We start from the raw sequence: 21,629 nt of genomic DNA, 5'->3' as shown, positions 1-21,629 counted from the left end.
GGGCGTGGTAGTGGGCACCTGTAGTCCCAGCTACTCAGGTGGCTGAGGCAGGAGAATGGCGTGAACCCGGGAGGCGGAGCTTGCAGTGAGCCGAGATCGCGCCACTGCACTCCAGCCTGGGCAACAGAGCGAGACTCCATCTCAAAACAAAAAACAAAACAAAACAAAACAACAACAACCCATAAAGCTAAGAAGACAATTCATCAGCTTTTTAAAAAATTATTTTTACTAATCAGGAAAAGATGGCCATTGTTTTATCTCGATGGAGAGACTTGGTCTGGCAGATGAGAATCTCTGGACGGGGCTATGGATGGAGTCTTGGATATGGTATACAAAGGCCTGGGCTCATTTCAGGATCACTCCCTCATCCATCACAACATTCCCTTTATGGGATATGAAGTTCAAGGAAGGGAACTCTGAGCTGCCAGCTCAGCAAAGCCAAAGGAGAACCCGGCTCATGAGAAGTTGGCCCTCTAACTCACACCCATAGCAAGGGCCCTGGGGTTACCTGAAGCTTAGGACAGGAAGATGAAGAGTTTAGTTGTCCTAAAGCAACCGCCAGAGTTAAGGGATGAAATACAAATCCTCCAAGGATGAAGGAGAGGCGCTGCTGCCTACCAGCTGCCAAAACACACACTGCTGGCCTTAAACCTAATTGACTAGCCTTGGAAAAGCTAGACCTGGTTTCTGTGCCATCGGCATTCCTTATCAAGGATTCTAGACTGGCCCCATGATCTACTCTTGGCCATAAGGGTCTTTCTACCTAGCAGCAGAGGGCAACATGCTGTGGCAGAAGAAACTTGCCTCAGCCTGGGAAACGCCTTCCAGACTCACAGCCCCTGACCATGTACTAGAGTTTGTCTCCCTCACATACCCGCAACAAAGAGACCTCAAGTTGCCTCCTGGCCTGCCATCAGCCATGCCTAGTGCCGACATCTGCCTACGTGTTCATGGGTATAGGAGCCCCCGTTAAAGGCCCTGGATGTTTTTCATTAACTTTCATTTAAACTTCTAAAATAACTCAAGCTACTTTCTTTCACATTTGGATTCAGCATTCAAAGGTGGGTCTGAGTAATGCCAAATCACAGACACAACTGGTTCGAATCAAAAGTACAATGTAGGCCACCCGTTTCTTCCTGACACATCCTGGCTGCTTTATGCCTAAGTGTGCACGCACACACACGCAACTATAAGGAAATATACCAACAGGTTAACAGTGATTATCTTTGTCGAGATTAGAGGTGAATTTTTTTTGTCTTCTTTAACCTTTTCCCAAGTTTTTATAACAGTAGTATTACAATTACAATCATAAAAAGAAAAAGGATTGTCAAGTTTTTGTTCTTGAGTCTTTGTGGGGATGATAATACTACCTGGGTCTTACTGGGGAAGAAAACAAACAACAAAAGACAAAAGGATAAAAATCATTTTAATTGGGAAGCATTTTAATTCCAGGCTTCCCAATATCACAGGGTCCACAGCACGTTACACAGTAAACTAGAGCAGAAGCTCATTCTTCGCCACATGTTTGCAGCATGCCTGCTGGCTCTGGGCCAGTTAGGGCGCTAGGACACCACGCTGGGAGACAGAGACCCCATCCTTGAGCAGGCAACCTCAACTTGGAGAGACAGGGATGGGCAACACCACCACAGCAGAGAACAGGTGCATACATGGGCTTTAAAAGCACATGCCCAAGGCAAGGGGGTGGGGGTACAGCCGGGGTGAGAGAAGACGGTGGCAGGTGGGCAGGAGTTGAAGGGTGAAGGGTCCCCTTAGCCAGGGGACTGACTTTATGCTACAGGCACTGGGAAGCCACTGGTAGGTTTTGGATATGACCGAACTGTTTTGGAGGGTGGCCAGGAGCATCGGTTCAACATAGTGAGGGCCTGAGTAAGGCAAGGCAGGGGATGGAAGAGAGGAAGGGAGGTTCTTTTTTGTTTTGTTTTTAATTATACTTTAAGTTCTAGGGTACATGTGCACAACGTGCAGGTTTGTTACATATGTATACATGTGCCCTGTTTGTACGCTGCACCCATTAACTCGTCATTTACATTAGCTATCTCCTAATGCTATCCCTCCCCGTTCCCCCCACCCCATGACAGGCACCGGTGTGTGACATTCCCCTTCCTGTGTCCAAGTGTTCTCATTGTTCAATTCCCACCTGTGAGTGAGAACATGCAGTGTTTGGTTATTTTGTCCTTGTGATAGTTTGCTAAGAATGATGCACATGTATGTTTACTAGCGAGAAGGTTCTAGAAACATCTGGGGGTCTTAAGCAATGAAGCATAGAGGGGAGGGGACGAAGGAGCCAGGGCGACCTTGAACAAGACAGGAAGAACAGGAGGAGGAGCTGGACTTCCGTGTTTCGGTGGCAGGAGCTGGGTAGAGGCAAAGACAAGCTCAGCATCTGACCTCTCCCAGGTAAGCCCATGAGCACTTTTCTTTCATTATCAAACCCCGTTCTGGCCCTAAGCTTTGTGTGCTTACTATCCTAAACAATGTTTCTTGCAGTGGGAAGTCCACATCTCAGGAATTCTGTTAATTCTTAAATCTGTCTCAAACACGTACAACGCGGAAACCTCCCTACATTAGACACCTTCACCTTCACCTTCACGACATAAGGGGGCAGGGACTACTCACCTCTTTTCGTGTCAACAGCAGTGACAGCCTGAATCAGGAGAGGCGCATTGGACTCCGAGTACTCTACAAAGACGAGCAGCAGCTTCAGGGCTGTCTTCACCACCAGGCGGAACTGGCAGAAGAGAGAAAACCATCACATCGCTGCCAATAAGGCCCTGTGCACCTGCGAGCATCTTCCTACCCGCAGCTGGCACCCAGCATTTCCTAGATGAGATGCTCTCAGCGATTAAACGGATTGCTTCACAGATCCTCACAGTCCTTCATTAGAGGCCTCAGAAGGCAGGTGTTAGTACTATCCCCATTGTGCAGATCAGGAAACTGAGGTACAAAGTTCCCTGTATGCAGTCACGCAGTAAAAAAACAGAACCAGGACGTGAACCCAGGACGCATAGCTCCAGAACTCACACCTGGCAACTCTCAAAACACGAGCATTTGCTGAATCAATTATATCCTCATTTTACCCCAACTATAACATTGTAGGGTAGGCATAAGCACAGTTCTTATTTTTCCAGTTGAAGAAGCAGAAATAGCAGGTTAAACAATTCATCCAAAGTCACGACAGCCAGCTTAGGTGGAAGGGAACCGGAACCAAGTCCCCCATTCTTAAAGCCAAGCAGAGAAGGCTGCCTGGAGCCGGAGAACCGCTGCTCCCTGGATCCACGGCTCAGCATTTGCCAGAAGCCGCATGAAGCCCAGAGGCCTTCCCTCACACAGGCAGAAGCCCCTCCCTCAGTATGCGCCCTCAGGGAGGTCACAGGTTATTCACCTACAGAAAACCCCAAACCTCCCAACTGAAGCGGCCACAGATTCCTAATCCCAGCTTTACCAGTCCCGGGGCTGCAGCAGCCTTGGGGTCTCTGGGTCAGCCTCCGGGGCCCCTTAGGTGCTGGTGCAGGGACTTGCCCACAGTCTTGCCCTTGACTCCACTTCCTTCCAAAGCCTCTTCCTAAAGGAACTTGCACACCAACTACCTCCTCCAAATGGGTTCAAACTGTGCAGCTGAGAAACAGCAAGGTTGCCTTGGGCTGTACATTCCACCCCAAGCTGCTGGCTTGCCAGTGGCCCCATCCCACTATGGGCAAAATGCACTTTCAAGGGTAGAGGGAGCTCATTTGCACTGTGGCTGCAGGACCTGGAACTGTACTTGGAGCAGAGGGAGCTGGAAGGTGTTTGCTGACTGAAGAAATCAGTCAGTGGCCAGATCAATCAATCCACGACCTCTCGCCCACCCCTTGAGCCTGTATCACTGGTTGTGGCAAATCAGCTCCAGCTTCTTCCTGTGTTCTGTAGCCCAAGGAAGGTTCTGTGCCTCTTGGACGCATCTGCCCACATCACAGTGTTAGGGAACATGGGTAGAATTTATAGGTAAATTTGGGGGAGCCCAAAGAGGGAACTGTGTTGTGCAGTCCACAGGGAATAGCTTAAAAACACCACTCACCCCAAGTCATTCATCCACATTCATGCAACCCCTTTACCCTCTTGCTTCCCTCTCCTCTGCTGTCATACCTACCAAGCACACCTACCAAGACTGATGTCTTTTCCTCAGTTCCACATCTCTCTCCAGCCAGTGCCCAGGTGCACAGCTCCCCTTTATAAGGAAACTTCTTCAAAGAGGTGCTACAGCCCTTGGGCTCCACCTCCTAACTTCCCTCTGACTCTTCACCTCAATTTGATAGGACTTCCATCACCACCTTGACAGATTACTTGTCAAGGTCACCAGTGGCCTCCATGGTATCAAATCCAGTGGTTACTTCTCTGCCCATTTTTACTCAACTCTCAGCACCATGTGACAACTAACTGGTCTCTCCAGAAACAATTTCCTCTCCCTCTGGGCAAGCAAAGTCTCCTGAGTGGCTCCTTTTTCATTGGTTCCTTTTGGGTGCTCAGTCTCTCAGTGTGGGAAGACCTCTGAGTTCACTCTTCCTTACTCTCCTTCTCTTTCCACACTCTCTCTAGGTGAGTTCATCCAGTGCCCTGGTTTGAAAGTCCATCTAAGATCAGATGCTAAATATTGTATTCCAGCCCTGACCAAACACCTGAGCAGGCATCATATAATCTCCTGACATCTCCTAATAGATTCACTGTGGCCAAAACAGAACTCTCAGTTTTCATTCATGCTTACCCCCTTCCACCTACCACTCCTAGCCTGCTCCCTCCAAAGCCCCCACCTCAGGACAAGGCCCCACCACCCTGAGCACAGGGAGGGGTTCACCTGCACTTCCCTCACCCCATCTCCACAGCAAATCCACCCCCAGTGCTGCAAGAGCTCCCTTCAAATTCTATCCCAAACTTGCCCCTTTACATTCTCTCTGTCCATCACCCTGGACCACTACAATAGCCTAAGTGCTCTGGCCTTGTCCTTCTGAAGTCCATTGTCCAAACTGCAGCCAGAGTGACCACTGCACCCTCCTTCTCTCAAGCCTCCATCACTCCCCATCATGCCCAGGGTGCTGCCTGTCCCGGCAGGCTTTCTGTGCTGGCCTCCGCCAAGCCCTCTGATCTCCTTTCTTGACACCCCCTCTCGGGCCCAGTGCGCTTCACATGCTAAGCTCTATAGTTGTGTGAGTGTTTTTCACACGGCAGAGTTCATCCATGATTCAGGGTCTTCTCATTGGTTATTCCTTCTGCCTGAAAGCCACCTGGAACCAGTCATCACAGGACTGACCTCATCCTTCAGGTCAGAGAAATTCTCATATAGAAAATGCCTTCCTGACTCCTTTACCTAAAGGAGCCCCGTGGTCACCATCACATCACCCTGTTTCATTTTTATTTATTTATTCTGAGATGGAGTCTCGCTCTGTTGCCCAGGCTAGAGTGAAGTGGTGCAATCTTGGCTCACTACAACCTCCACCTCCCAGGTTCAAGTGATTCTCCTGCCTCAGCCTCCTGAGTAGCTGGGACTACAGGTGCACACCACCATGGCTGGCTGATTTTTGTATTTTAAGTAGAGAAGGTGTTTCACCATGTTGGCCAGCCTGGTCCTGAACTCCTGACTTCAGGTGATCTGCCTGCCTCGGCCTCTCGAAGTGCTGGGATTAGAGGCATGAGCCATCGTGCCCAGCCACCTCGTTTCATTCTTTTGAGACAGGGTCTCATTCTGTCAGCCAGGCTGGAATGTGGTCATGCAAGCACAGCTCACTGCAGCCTCAAACTCCTGGGCTGAAGTCATCCTCCCATCTCAGCCTCTCAAGTAACTGGGACTATAGGTGCGTGACACCACACCTGGCTAATTTTCTTTAACATTTTGTGTAAAGATAGTGGCTCTCTATGTTGCCCAGGCTGGTCTTAAACTCCTGGAATCCAGCAAACCTCCCACCTCGGCCTCCCAAAGTGCTAGGATTTCAGGCATGAGCCACTACACTCGGTCTTTTTTATCCACATCCTTTAGCAAGACCTGAAATTGTTGAAGACACTTGTTCACCTATTATGCCTCTGTTACCCCAAGAACGTAAGCTTCACAGCAGCAGACAGGCTTTACCTGCCCCATGAGGTGGTGTTCAGTCAGCATATGTGTGAAGGGTAGGCCAGCCTGTCCCCCAGTCCATCCCCCTATGCTGTGTGAAGTGAGCCCTCCCAGCCCCCAGCCTCCTCTTCTCACCTTGTAGTAGCCCCCAGCAAAGCCAAGCCCCCCCACCCCAACCGTTGCACTGAGGGCAAGCCATGCCCTGGGCTGTTATTCTCAAGGTCACCTCCTCCCCACACAGGGAGCTGAGTACTTTAGAGTGCCGGGAACTCTTCAGAGAGTGTCTGCCCTCATAACTTGGGGCCCACAATTGCTCCTCTGCTTCTATTCTGTAGGAATAGACTACATTCCAGTGTATTTTTCTCAACTACACGGTTGGAGGTTGAAGGGGAAGGTATGGCATAATGAGTTGTGCTCTGTACGTTTAGGGCTGAAGAAATTTCTTCAAGTAAATAAAAAGACCTAGCAAGTTCAGGCTTGGCAACTTCCTCAGTGGGTGGACTATTATTATGTGGTTTAAGCCTCTAAATGCCTTCCCAGGAAAGAACCTGGCTGCTGCCCAACCCACTACCCCCATTAGCTGGTCTCAGCAGGGCCCCTTAGCCCACCTCACAGAGGCTCCCTCTGAGTATCTCTGTGGTCAAGGGGCCTTGACCAATACGGTCTCAGGCACCCAGAATCCCTAAGCCGTTCTCCTCTATGTGGCTCTCTAATTAAGAAACCACTGTTTTCTAGCAAAGCCTCCTTTTTCTATCGGTCTCAGCATGCCTATTCCTGTCTTTCTCTCCTCTGTGATACAGGCTCTGTTTGGAGCTCTTTTGGCACTCTAATTTGTTTTTTTAAAAAAATCCCCAAACATCTTCTGATTCATAACTTTGGGTTTCTATGAATTTGGCTTCTATTGAGTTTAAGTTTATGTGGATGTACTTTTGGAAGCTTTACTATGTAAATTAATAATAAGCATATTAGTTAAATCACGTTAGGAAAAAAAGAGCACTAGAACATTAATTTTGTAGAAATGCATGGTACTAATTGCAAGCATGCACTAACTCATTGTCAAAATATGTCCTGCAGGATCCTCCTCAGAAATACCTTACTAGCATTACTGCATTGACTTGAAAGTTAAAAAGGCACATTCTATCAAAAGAACTCTATAAGCCAACCTCATTTATCCAGAAATCATTTACTCTGATGCCCTCACGTATCTGGAATGCAGTCAAAACCCTTGACAGCTTGGAACAACCACAGTGGAGGCCACACACCGTCTCCTTCAAGTGCAAAGACACTGCTCACCCCATAGCTCTTAAAAATCCACCCCTGGTGCCCCTTGCACTTATGTTAGACACATTTTATAATAAGTGGAGTGGATATTAAGATTCACAGCCCACATCTGCTGAGAAGAGGCAAATCAGAGAGGACAATGACAGAGAAGGAGAGGCAGGCCCAGTGTGGCAGCAAGAGAGAGTGTCACAAACTAGGAGAGTGGATTAAGTTGCAAGGATGCCAGAGCACACACCACGGTGTGGCCTAGACATGTCAGCAAAGCGTCACTCCAATCTGAACTGTCTGATTTTCATCTCTGCCTGGCGTGCCTTCACGTGGTAATGAAGGGTTTCACTACGACGTATAGGCTCAAGCACCTGCCCATTTGTCCAGCACCGAGAGAAATCAATCAGAATTGATTCTCAATCTTATGGAGCATCCAAGGCCATGGAAGATACAGGAGTCACAAAGCCGTCACACAGGATTATAGGGCAACAAGCAGGCAGTGTCAGCATCAGTGGTCTCAAGACAACCAAGCTGGCAGGGAGGGAGTCGTTTCCCTATCTCTGGAGGCTCTGCACGACCACTTACTAAGGTCTTTGCAGAAGGAATTCAGAGCCTGCAGTGGGTAGACTGGCTGAGCCCACGGGTAAGGTCCCTCCGAATCCAAGATTCTCTGCTTCTACTTTCAACAACATTTTGAGTACTGGGTTGCTGAGGACACATGCAAACAGACAGTTTTCTCAGAGGACAGCTCCAGCACTGTCGATGACAGCAAGGCCCAGAACTGGATCCAGCCAGCCCTTTCCAGCTTCCATGGAGCAAAAGAACCATGTGATGGCTTTTGGGCTCCTGTTCACACAAACAGCCCCACTTTCTTTGGGCTGGAGAAACACACCAGAGCTCTAGATCCAGGCTTTGGGCTTTCTGTTACCTACATTTTCTTTAATTACAATCCAGGAAATACTAGTATTCCGTTTTTAGTTGTCTGTTATAATGAAGACTATGTTTATGTTGTTCTAAAGCATGCAGCTAAATCACAGTATATAACAGAAATCTGAAATAATCCCCTTGCATAAGGGGGGTGCAAAAGCAGGAACATAGAGATGGCTGTGAATTATTGTACATTTCATAACAATTTAGCACATTTTTGGTGTTACTGAGCTGAGCTTTACTTTCTGTTGCAGCTATCATTTTGCACTCTCAAAATAAAGGCTAAAAGCCTTCAGAGGACCAGAGATTCCTCTTGACCCAAGGAAGTGACATTTTCAAGTCAAGCTTCAGTCCAGGGACTGAACCTCCATATTCCATAAATAACTCAGGGCTCAATGTCAGCTCCACAACAGGGAGGCTGGGTTGGAGGGAAGGGTAGCAGGATGGTGTCAACAAAGAGCCTTGTTGCTGTTGTTTTATTTTCCAGGTCAACCCAAAGGAAGAGTGTGGAGTTGCCTGTACAGAACCTATGTATCTAGATTTCAGATAAAATGTAATCACCAAATATGTGGGAGGGTAATAAAAAACAGTTTCTTAATACTTTTACACATAAAAACAAACTGGAAGTCCCTTCATCTTTTATTGCACTTACAGAAATGCAAGAACTATACTTAGCAGGTCAAATATGCTGCTTGTTAAGCAAAAATAAAAGAATTCCAAAAAATCTTCAAATTCCTAATTTTTCTTCTAAAAATTCAACAGCCATAAAAAGAAAACAATTTCCAAACCTCAAGATTGAAATTACAAAGGGGGTTGGAAAACCATGCTTCATTTTATTTGTTTCATTTTCCACTAAAACATCATAAATATATGCTATATAAATGGATGCTGGTTATTAAAACTGAATTCGAAAGTGGTAAGATAACTTGATCTATAAAGCTTTACCACATTGTTTACAAGCTCACCAGCACTTTAGAATACACTAGTATTACTGTAAAGAAAAAAAAGATCTCAAGTGACTTAGGATACAAACTCTTTATTTAAATATTGTATCCCAATGCCATATACTTAAGCTCAGAATTTCTGAGCAAGCAGCTCAGAGTGTGCCCTAAAGCCTTCCTAACTGGTTATCAAACAATCCAACAGACATCCCAGACTCCAAATCTCTCCCTTCTCGACCTCTAACAGGTTATCTGCAACATGAGGTGGGTATTACCAGAAATAAAGAATAGGCACAAACATATTAACTAAGTACAGAACTCTGGGTCTTGGTTTGCAGGTGTCCTTCAAGGGACAGTGTAGACACCAGGGTTGGCACATCTACCAGAACAGGAAGTCATGTGCACCAAACCCACATGGTCCAGCCTCAGGGTCTGATGGCCAACCTGCTTATGACACAATGCAATTTGCAGAAGGTATATTAGCCAAGGATAAGGCTGGGTAGCCCTTAGGATTTTACTAGTGAACAGGAAGTCTTACAGAATGTAAAATAAAGCAGACAACACAAAATAATTAAAAATAACAATAAATATACTACAAATTAGCATTTTATCTCTCTCTCTTTTTTTTTCCAGCGCCAGGCTGGAGTGCAATGGCACCATCTCATCTCGCTGCAACCTCCACCTCCCAGGTTCAAGCAATTCTCCTGCCTCAGTCTCCGGAGTAGCTAGGATTACAGGCATGCACCACCAAGCCCAGCTAATTTTGTATTTTTAGTATCTAAAATAATGTTTATTTAAATAACTATTTTAAAATAATCTAAAATAATCGTCTAATATGTTGGTCAGGCTGGTCTCGAACTCCCAACCTCAGGTGATCCACCCTCCTCGGCCTCCCAAAGTGCTGGTATTACAGGCGTGAGCCACCGCGCCTGGCTGGCATTTTCTCTATTGAGATAAAATTCTGGGGCTTAGATGAAGGTTTTGTTACCCCGGAAAAGGCCTATATGACCAAGTGAATTTCTATCCTACCTTAACTCTGCTTATCTTTGGGAAATAGGATGCCTGAGGTCAGAAGTTTCCCCTCCTGACTAAACAGGGTCCAACTGCTGGGATCCAGGGTGGCCTCTCACTTGGCCTCTGAAGAGTTTCTAGACTTCATTATCATCTAATTCTCATGCAAAAAGATACTTCCACCAGCACCCTGACAGTTGATAATCACCATGACAACAATCAGAAGAAACCATAAAAGGACAAAGAGAAAAGTTGCATTTCAGTTTCAGAAGTCCCTCCCCCACCATTTCCAGAAAAGACATGACTATTCCTTCCCTTGCTTTTAATGCCCCAACCCCTTCATTAAAGACGCCCTGTATCTGTGACTTCCCTTGAACTGAGGAACTGATTTGTGAACCATGCTTCCACTTCTCAATTCCATGGCCATCGAATAAAGCCTGCACTGCTTGGTGCTCACTTTTGGTTTTGTGTATTTGCTTCACAGCACAATCAGGGAAACACCCCCTTTTGCAGGGACTGGCTTTGTCAGTAAGAACTTCTTTAAAGAACCATTAATAAAAGTGGACAAGAATCAGAAAACATCCACTTGGTTAACTTTCCCTTAAGACATTCAAGGTAATTATGAATAACTGACAAAAAGTAACATGCGGCTGGGCATGGTGGCTCATGCCTGTATCCCAGCACTTTGGGAGGCCGAGGTGGGCAGATCACAAAGTCAGGAGTTCGAGACCAGGCTGACCAACATGATGAAACCCTGTCTCTACTAAAAATACAAAAACTAGCTGGGCGTGGTGGCATGCACCTGTAATCCCAGCATTCAGGTGGCTGAGGCAGGAGAATCGCTTGAACCCAGGAGGTGAGGTTGCAGTGAGCCAAGATGGTGCCACCGCACTCCAGCCTGGGCGACAGAGAGAGACTCTGTCTTAAAACAAAAAAAACCAAAAAAACAAAAATGCACATCTTTTATTGTTTACTTAGGAATACCAAAATCCCTGCACTACGATATTGCCCGAAGGAGCACCTTGATAAGCAAAATGAAATTCTTGGTTGAGGGAAATCAACAAGATTGGGTACTTTCCAGTTGGCAGCATTCCCATTTTCAAATGCAAAACTTCACATTCTAAGGAGGCTATGTAACTTGTCGCATAGCTCATTCCTGGAAGAAGTTAAAGAAAAACCCAGGTCAATCTGATTCTTTGCACTATACTATGGAGGTTTCCATCTTTCACTCTGGTGCAAAAACTTAAGCCTTGGGAAAAATGTGACAAATATTATCTTCTGAGTAACAATAAAGGTTAAAGAATTCTCTTAAGTAAATAACCAGCCCTGGAAACATGACAATGAATAGCTAAATCCCAGGTTTGGCAAACGTGCTGTTAGAAGAGTGTGGCAGGCAGCTCACATCTCTTTGGAGTAGGGGGAGAAGGGCTGGCAGACGGGGGCTGGAGTAGAGAGTGGCAGAACCCTGCAGGCTCCCAGAAGTCTATGCTGCTTCTGGTTCTCTTGCCCATCCAACTCTCCTAGAAACGGGTAGAACATCTCTCTGGGAGGAACAGCATGCTGCCTACTTTGGTTTTTTTGCATTTCCCTAAATGTTCTTGCAGATTGGAGCCACCCACTTCTATTCTTCCTCCAACTGCTAAAACTCAGCTGGTTGCCCTGGGCTACAGGGACAGAAGAGTCAAAGGTGTACCCTTAGTTTCTGCTTCTTGCGTTCACAAGGATAACGTCTTTGTAAGTTAAAATTCGGGTTTATCAGCAAGCCTCTTAAGAATTGAGGAACCACAGTCAGCTCCCTGAAGATGATCATCTCAGAGTGAATGGAAGAAACTGCTGTTTAGCCCTGTGTCTGGAGACCTGTCTGGACAGTGGGGCCTCCTCAGCCTGCTGCCCTCTTTCAGGTCTGGCCTGAATCACTACCCTCTCACTCTGAGGTCTTCCTAAAACAATAACTAGTGAAACTTGCTTTTTCCCTTTTTTCTCCTACTGAGATTATTCTCACGTGGGGGCCTCTAACATATCAAATCAGTGAGAATGAGTGTTCTGGGTATGCACAGCCAAGTGGCCGGCAGAAGAGCAACAGCCCTAAGGAAGAAGCTGGCACTTTTATACCCACAATGACTCCAACACAAATATTACATGACTATGCCATTAAAACCCACGGAATTTTAGAAATCTCCTCTAATAGAATGTTGATAAACATGCAAAAATTCAAACACAACCTCATTCACTAAACTATTTTTATGCCATTAGAAACAAAGCTCTTTAAATACAGCATAGCATTGGAAACAATTCAATTAACAAGATGAGAAAAGTCAAATGAATAATAGTACATTCATATGACTGTATACTATGTAGGCATTAAATACTGCAGTTTAAAAATGTTGTAGTAACACAGGAAATGCTTATAATATACTTAGAGTTAACTTTGTAAGAAAAATTCAAAGAAAAATCAGAAGAAAAGGTACCAAAAAATGATGATCTTTATGTGGTAGTGTTTCCAGGTAATTTTTATTTTACATTTTTTGTATTTCTAAAGTTTTATACAAAGAGAGTATGTTACTTTTATAATCACAAAAAATTCAGTAAATGTTTTAAAAAGTTATTTTTTACTATCAAGATTTCCATACTACACCAGTAAACTTTAGCTGTTTTAGTTTTTTGAGATGGGGTCTATGTGTTATTCAAGCTGATCATGAACTGGGATCCAGAGATCTTCCTGTCTCAGCCTCCACATAGCTGGGACTACAGGCCAACATGCCCACTTGCCATATTTTTTCTTTAGTCTGTTATCTTTAACTGCATTATTAAAAGAATTAGTCTTAATCAAATCTCTATTAATGAAACATATTTCAATTCAATTAATGTGGGAATTATAAACACAACATCCAATATTAAGGATGGATTTAAGACAATAGTACAATTCAAGGAACTAACTATAATGTTCTAGTAACTCCCTTTACCTGGACCATATAGAATTTTCTGGCTGAGTATATCTCATGCTATTGCAGTGTATTTACAATGTTTTTATAATATTAACAATTGGACTTCTGGCTTCCAGCTGGAAAGATGTCGAGTGTCACTCCCAACCTAATAATAAGAGAGAGACAAACAATCTTTCACACCGTAACTTTTCTTGAGCCCATCATATAGCTGGGGTTGCAGGAAAACCAAGTAGCCTGAAATCTAGGGAGAGAGTGTGTTCTCTCCACCCAGAAAGGGTGAGAGGCCAGCAATGGACTATCTGAAGCAGGGTAGGGGAGGAAAATGAAGCCATTTATACAAAGCAGTAGGAAAAACTCAGGCCAGGCACTGTGGCTCATGCCTGTATTCTCAGCACTTTGGGAAGCCAAGGTGGGAGAATCACTTAAGCTCAGGAGTTTGAGACCAGACTGGGCAACATGGTGAAACCCCATTTCCATCCAAAACACAGAAAATTAGCTGGGTGTGGTGGTGTGTGCCCTGTAGTCCCAGCTACTCAGGAGGCTGAGGTGGGAGGATTGTTTGAGACTGGGCTGTCGAGGCTGCAGTGAGCCGAGACTGTGCCACTGTACTCCAGAATGGGTGACCGAGCGAGACCCCATCTCAAAAAATAATAATAATTAAAACAATATAACCTCAGATAATAGTTTTAGCAAATCGTCAAATGTCAACTGTGGGCTACCATGAGAGCATAAACCCCTTGGAACTGCAGACACAAAGGGATTTGGCACCCACCAGTAGGCTGCTCTCCATGGCACTCACAAAGAAGCAGGGGGCAGGGCTGGGACCAAGAAACTTTCCTAATAGTGCAGGCCTGGCGGTGCACAGTCACACAGCAGGCAGAACAGCAGCAACCCTAAAGGGGGAAGGGAGCAGCCAGCACTGTGAAAAGACAGGAAACCCCAGCCAAAGCCTTCTCCCCATTGAGACAAAAGCCTTAAGCCACAGGGAAGGTCAACAAGGTGGTGGAGGAGAAGGGAAAAGAATAAAACCCTGTACTCCAGAGGGCAGGGATGGGAAACCATACTGGGCATCTCCTGCTGCTTAGCGTTTCACATCTTCTTCACTATTATAACTCCCATTTTAAAGATGAAAAAGCAACCCACCCCAAGGATGGTGCAGGCGTGTGTGACTCCAGAGCTCTGGCACTGACTGACAGATGCAGCATATCTTGATTCCAGGAAGGCCTTGTGAACCCAGTGAAGAAACACAGCTGGATGGTCAGAGTTCAGCAGCTTCCCACTAATTGCACAATGACCCTAAAATGCTCTGACTGATCAGTGTCAACCTGCAGGCTGCACTGGTTTATGCATTCCTTGTCTCTGTCCCGCTAGATATTTTCATCAATGGCATGGAAGATCTGCTTATTCATTTTTTGTTAAATAAAATTAGCACTAACAGTTAATAAGAGAAAGAGGCAAAACAGAATTCTTAATTATCTTGAGGCTGGAACTCTGGCCTACAGTCAACGGGGGGAAAATGCAAGCCCTGCATTTAAATGTGAATCAATCAATCACAGACGTGCAGAATGGAAGAAACTGGCAGATAAAAATGTGTGACAAAAATCCGGAAGGCTTAGTGGATTGCCAGTTCAAACTTGAGGCAACACCCAGGGCTGCTGCTAAAAGATGTAATAAATCAGAGGTGCCATTTGTGGAAGAATGATATCGTATCCCAGCTACCATATTACTATTCTTTCTACTACATGAACAGAAGAGTTGGTAACCAGTATGATGAGGAGCTGAAAATTATGTACCCAGGTACTATCTGTAGCAGCCATCAAGTTTAGCTTGGACAGGGTTCACATGGTGACTGCCTTTAAATACTCAATGAGCTTCCACAGCAAGTCAGAGTGTCTTGTTCAAGAAAGCAATGCACAAGCATTTGGTTAATGACAGGTAATGCATGTCCCAAAAAGGAAAGCTTTCCACCAATTCCAGCATGCAACAGTATCCCTGGGCAACCTAGGCAAATGATTTGATGGTCCCTCTGCCTCTAGCAATATCAGGAATGGGATTGAAGATGTCAGGAACACCTGTAACATGACATTGCCATCTGTTCAAGGCTAGGATTCCATTATTCACATTAAGTAACTTACAAAGGTCTTCAGTTCTCACCCCCACATTTGGGTCATCTGAGCAGATCACACAACAGTGCCATGCCAGTGGCTCCAAGACCAGAGGGCTCACCGCATCTCCTCTCCTCGTCCAACAGCCAGTATCTCCTGGGGCACATGGAGCACCAGGCTCTATGGCACTTAGCTCTCTTTGGGAATATTTCCTTCCTCTCCAAACCAGTGTGCCCAAAATTTTCTTGCCAACAAACCCCAATGTCCAACTCTTCAACTGCCAGAGGCACTGCCATATTTATAGCTGCAGAGTCAAACTGTGACCCCCCACCTTTGGTTCCTTTTATTTTCTTATATCTAGAAATCTCCTCCTAGAAGGCTAGTCCTCAAAATGTCTCCATTTTTTCATTATTCTGTTTCTACTGCTACTCTCACCTCACAGCTGTGACACTGAGTAAACCCTTCCCACCCAGCTTTCCCATCCCTGTCAGTTTCCCCTCCTCCACCACTTTCTACACAACATTCTACACACCATGTTACTTCTCTTCATTTTGCAGTCCTAAAGAGACTTTCAGCAATGTCCCCAGTGTTGGGGGTGGGGTGGCGGGCAGGCATATAGGCTCTCTAATGTGTATGACTGAGAGAGAGAGCGAGCAAGCAAGCGAGTGTGCGTGCGTGTGTGTGTGTGTACATGCATGCAAGGAGGGCCTTGGCCAGGGCTCCTCCAGCTAGGGCTACACAGGAGTAGCAAGGCCTGCTCACCCTCACGCAAGTAGAAAGGAAGTCTGGAGACCTGTGATCAGCAATGTGGGGCACAGATAGAAGGATGAGATTCAATGGGGCTGGTGGGAATGTACAGAGAGCAGGGCAAGCTAACCTGAAGAGCAATGCAGACAGGGAAGCTTCCAAGCCAGTACCCCGAGGCACCCCTAAGAGGCAGCAAGGAGGTGAGTGTTTGCCAGGCTCAGGGCCCTAAGGCCTTCCCTATGGGCCAAAAGAGGATCCATAGAGATAAAGAAACACACTTTCCGTGCTGGGTGACAAAAGGGCCATGCTGTATATAGACTGAATCATCTTAACCCAATTAATTAGAATTCCAGATTTATGAAGAGAAAAAAATCCACATCCTGTGATAAGTCATGGGCCTGGCATCTGCCTCTTATCCCTGACTGGGGAGTTTAAAGATGGGCTCTTGTAAATAGAAAGAAACACTTTATTGAAAACACTTTTTTCTTTCTTTTAAAAAGTCATTATTTGGCTACGAATGCATCATTTTCTCCCCTGGCTATGAGTCTCAAATATCTGCAAATATGCATTGCATAATGAGCCTCTGGCAGGCTGCAAAATCACATCTTGTTGCCTTTCATGGAAGAAAAATGAAGAATTATGAAAACACGATGACAAGATTTTTCTACTCCAGTATTTCCTTTATCAACTCTGTGACTGTATAAGGCAAAGGCAACTGGATGTCAAGGTAAACTTTCCAGGTTAAGATAAATCTGACTCTTTGTCAAAACAAAATGCTAGGACCCCTGGCTTTCCTGATTTCTTCATTTGAATTGGGGAAAACCTATTGCAGCTGTATTGACCAAACCGTATGTTTAAGGAGGAGACTGAGGCTTCATTCTCAAAACCTAAGGGTCTTAGGTTGATGTATCTGTTGTTCTTTCAATTTCTCACTATTCAGATGGGGGTGAGGGAAGAGTGTCAGCAGACACTCCATTGGTTTTGTAAATAAGAAGTGATCTCATTAGAACTATATAGACTGGAAATAAACTTGGCAGCTACTGCTTTGTTAAGTTTCAGCAACTTGCCTAGAGCAGAGCACACCCTGCAGAGTGGCAGGAGACCTTCATGTGACATCACAGTTAGTGGGACAGGCTGCAGCATCACTGTTCCCCAGAATTCTCCTTTCCAACAACACAGTGAACTCCAAGGCACAGGCTGACTCTTGGCTCCGCTCTCTTGTCCTCATTGTGACCAGCACAGTGCAGAACACAGGAGCCAGCGACTATTCTAGACCTTCCTTTGGGAAAATAAAAGATGGAGACAGAAATCCACAGATCCAGTGCTGATGGCCCAAATGGCTGGGGAGGAGGCGAGTGTGCCACCTCAGACAGAGGCCCTGAGGAGGCGGCCCAGAGTCCTGAATCACCGCTGAGGAAGCACACACCGAGTGCACCGTGTAGGAGGGGGAGGCTGGGAAAGCACAATTCCTAGAAATGTATTTTTGAAACTTTTTAATTGTATAATTTTTCCATGTTATTTACAAATGCAATAAAGATTTTCCTGTGTGTTCATTCCTTCCTGATTGCTTATTTGCCTTACAGAATGATTCCAAAGTAAAATCAATATGATGCTGTTGCAACACCAGAGACTCTGAGCCACGGCATGCATTTCTGTTATTTCTGGGTTTTTTCTCTGCTTTTCTTCTTCTTTTCCTCCTCCATGGTCCTTCTCCTCCCTCTTTTCTCTCTCTCTCTCCTTTTCTTTGCGCCTTTCCTCTCTTAGTCTATATGTGCTGCTATAAAAAGAAATACCTGAGACTGGGTAATTTATGAAGAACAGAAATTTATTTCTCACAGTTCTGGAGGCTGGGAAGTCCCAGATCAAGGCACTGGCTGTGAGGGCCCAGTCTCTCTGCATCCAAGATGGTGCCTGTTGCAGTATCTTCTGGAGGGGAGGAAGATTGTGCTCTCACATGGCAGAGAATCAAAAGAGAAAAAATGCACTCCTTCCACAAATCCTTCTTATAATCGCATTAATCCATTCATGATGGCAGAGCCTTCATGACCTAAACACCTCTTAACACTGCTGCATTGGGGATCACGTTTACAACACAAAAATTTAGGGGGCACATTCGGACCACAGCATTCTCTATGTCATCTCTCCCTGCTCACAGTGCTTCTTCTCCATACCCATCCCACCTTCCCTAACTTTGCCCTCACTCTATTCTCTGTCTGATGATGAGCTATTAGACTGTCAGTTTTTCTATTGTAAGCATGTTAGGTTTTGTTTCCTTTTAGAAATAGGGCAAGTTGTTGGTGTTTTATCATGGCCATCATAAAACCATAAAGGTATCTTAATTCAGCTGTGTCATGTACAAAAAGTCATCTTTCTTGCAAAATCTCTTCCCGTCTCCCTAGCTTTTAGGTCCTCGAGACCATTTAGAGCGCTTTGGGGAGGGAGCAGGTTCCAAATGAACATGAAAGTTAGGGAGGGTTCCCAGCACAAGCAAGGAAAAAGGAGAAGAAACTGAAACAGGATATGAGATATAAATCTTCCCTTGGCCAGGCTGAAGCAACCTAGAAGGCCCAGAATTCCACTCAGCGTCCAAGGTCACCTATATCAGTTTCAAAATAGAGTCACTTCCATTTTCCATAGAAAACAAAGCCAAAACATTCTTTTAAAAGATTTTCAGTCTTCCTAGGGAAACCATAGCTGTATCTAATATGAAATGGGGAAAAATTTTCTCATCAATACATACTAGAAAAAGGAAAACTGAGGGGAAGATGTGAAGGCCACCCACAAATGTGGGACCCCATGGGGATTTGCATGCCAACACCAGCCACAGAGAAAAGGCCTTTCCCACCACACAAGGACACAATCACCAGGATTTTGAGAAGTCTGAGAAGGAGAGACAGCCTAAAACTAGAACCATGCTCCTCCCCAAATCAAATCAGGGCTGAGTGCTCCCAAAGGACAGTAGAATCCTTGGGAGGCAGGTGACTCCAGGGGCAGGGCCAGGGGATGGGCTCAACAGCAGAGCACAGCACTGTGCACAGCAGCCTGGAAAGGCTCACTCTAGTGGGGGTGGGCAGTGAACACAGGGATGGGGGACAGTCTGGGCAGACCACATGTGATATGGTTTGGTTCTCTGTACCCACCCAAATCTCACCTTGAATTGTAAAAATTCCCACATGTCGTGGGAGGGACCCAGTGGGAGGTAAGTGAATCATGAGGGCATGTTTTTCCCATGCTGTTCTCATGACAGTGAATAAGTCTCATGAGATCTGATGGTTTTATAAAGGGCAGTTCCCCTGCACACACTCTCTTGCCTGCCACCATGTAAGATGTGCCTTTGCTCCTCCTTCGCCTTTCGCCACGATTGGGAGGCCTCCCCAGCCATATGGAACTGTGAGTCCATTAAACCTCTTTCCTTTATAAATTACCCAGTCTCGAGTATGTCTTTATTAGCATTGTGAGAACAGATTAATCCAATATGCGCTTCAGGGCCCCTACAAAGCTATGCTGATTCTGTGACCTGTTTAAGTCAGGTTCAAATTCTGTATCCAGGCCCTCAAGATCCCCCACTCCATCTGACCATGTTGCCCACTACAGCCACTCAGATCTCCACAACATGCTACCTGCACAGCACTTTAACCTTGGTGCATCTGCACCTGCTCAGGACAGGGTCCCTTTTACTACTTCTCCCAAATCCCCCTGCAGTCAAGTCCCTAACACGTGCTCCTCTACATGCCAGCAGAACCCAGAGAAGACCATGCCAGAGGCTTGCCCAGCGTTTGGCACACCTGAAGTGATGGAGTAGATCTGCTTCCTTGGCAGGACTTCCAGAGACCTCAGGGACTTTGCAGCCAAGGCATGGCTGGTGGTGATGTGCCAAAATGCATGGGGAAACCAGCTACGCTTTCATAATCAAGCATTGCTTCCTCAACTACCAAATAGGAATTATATTACTTACCTGATAGTGGCCTCATGAAGATTAAATGAGATCACGCTTATAAAACACCTAGGATGTTTTATGGGCCGGATGTGGTGGCTCATGCCTGTAACCCCAGCACTTTGAGAGGCCGAGGCAGGTGGATCATTTGAGGCCAGGAGTTCAAGACCAGACTGGCCAACATGGTGAAACTGTGTCTCTACTAAAATCACAAAAATGAACCCAGAGTGGTGGGTCATGCCTTTAATCCCACCTACTTGGGAGACTGAGGCCTGGGATTTGCTTGAACTCAGGAGGTGGAAGTTGCAGGGAGCCGAGATCATGCTACTGCACTCCAGTCTGGCAACAGAGTAAGACTCTGTCTCAATAAATAAAAAATAAAAGACCTAGTTTGGTGCCTGGCAAATCTGTAATAAACATTGGTTACTTTTATAATTGATGTTAGAGCTGAAAGGTAATCCCAGATTCTTTTATCCATATAGGAATATGCATATACATATGTACAACACAGCGATATATATGTACATATGAACATGAAATACAGGTGGTTCACAGATCTTACATCTATGGTATAACTTTTTTTTTTTGAGACAGAGTCTCAAAATATACTGCTTATTGTGTCAAAGATATGTCCAAATAATTTTTAAAATTTTTGAGTTCTTACATATTTGGGAGCATAGTTTTTCTCAGAATAATGTGGTTTTCTTTTTTTTTTTTTTTTTTTTTTTTTGAGACAGAGTGTTGCTCCATCACCCAGGCTGGAGTACAGTGGCATGATCTCAGCTCACTGCAACCTCCTGCCTCAGCCTCCCGAGTAGCTGGGATTACAGGTGCGCACCACCATGCCCAGCTAATTTTTGTAGTTTTAGTAAAGACAGGGTTTCACCATGTTGTCTAGGCTGGTCTCGATCTCCTGACCTTGTGATCCACCCGCCTCGGCCTTGCCAAGTGCTGGGATTACAGGGGTGAGCCACCGTGCCCGGCCCTACGGTATAACATTTAATTAAATATTAAAAACCAAAGGTTCCAAAGGCACTTGATTAAAGCTTAAGAGAAGAGAAAATGGAAATGCATTAAAATTTCATGAGCTACTTGCCATTTAAGTGTATCTTAAAATCTATAGAGCAGTAGTCCTCATTTATACTGTAATAGCTTGAAAAAAGCTGAATAAAATTTCTTTCTGCAAAACTAACTCAAAGAAAAAAGAAAGGCAAGTGATATGACAATTGAACAAAACAGACAACCATAACTTCCCCTTACCTTTGACCCAATGAGAGTGTACAGCCACTGAATGGTTTCATTGTGGTTTATTACTCCATTCATTCCATCCACATACAACATAATCTGGCCCAAAGCTACAGAAAACGAGAAAAAGGAGACATTAAAGATTTATATAGAAATACAATCTTCAGTGATCATAATACCAATCAAGATTTTCATACTTTAAGTACACAGCATGTTAAGGATCAAATCTGAGAATTCCTGAGCTCTGAAATTAGCTAAATCTCATTTCAGAGAGAAAGTGTCGAACACTAGAGGAAACAAGGGCTATTCCAGGCTCCTAGAAGATGCAATTAAGGCACCAATCCAGTGATTGTTGTTTCTGTGTGCCTTGATGTATAAATGCATGTTTTTCTGTTTCTATATCTG

At 45.2% G+C, this 21,629-nt stretch overlaps 1 protein-coding gene across 9 annotated transcripts in view; it reads right to left on the bottom strand.

Annotated features, from left to right (window-relative positions):
• The window catches only part of FHOD3 (formin homology 2 domain containing 3), a 486,695-nt gene that overhangs the window by 182,241 nt on the left and 282,825 nt on the right, over positions 1-21,629 (bottom strand). For all 9 annotated transcript variants that reach the window (XM_009192610.3, XM_009192611.3, XM_009192612.3 and 6 more), the window contains 2 exons: positions 21,240-21,334; positions 2,638-2,749 (listed from right to left, as the gene is read on the bottom strand). In XM_009192610.3, the coding sequence (XP_009190874.1) occupies positions 2,638-2,749; positions 21,240-21,334 (207 nt within the window). The remainder of the gene's footprint in view (positions 1-2,637; positions 2,750-21,239; positions 21,335-21,629) is intronic.

This window comes from Papio anubis, chromosome 19 (assembly GCF_008728515.1).
Source record: "Papio anubis isolate 15944 chromosome 19, Panubis1.0, whole genome shotgun sequence".
In the NCBI taxonomy this organism is placed as follows: Eukaryota; Metazoa; Chordata; class Mammalia; order Primates; family Cercopithecidae; genus Papio; species Papio anubis.
This window is presented reverse-complemented; position numbering and strand designations above follow the sequence as displayed.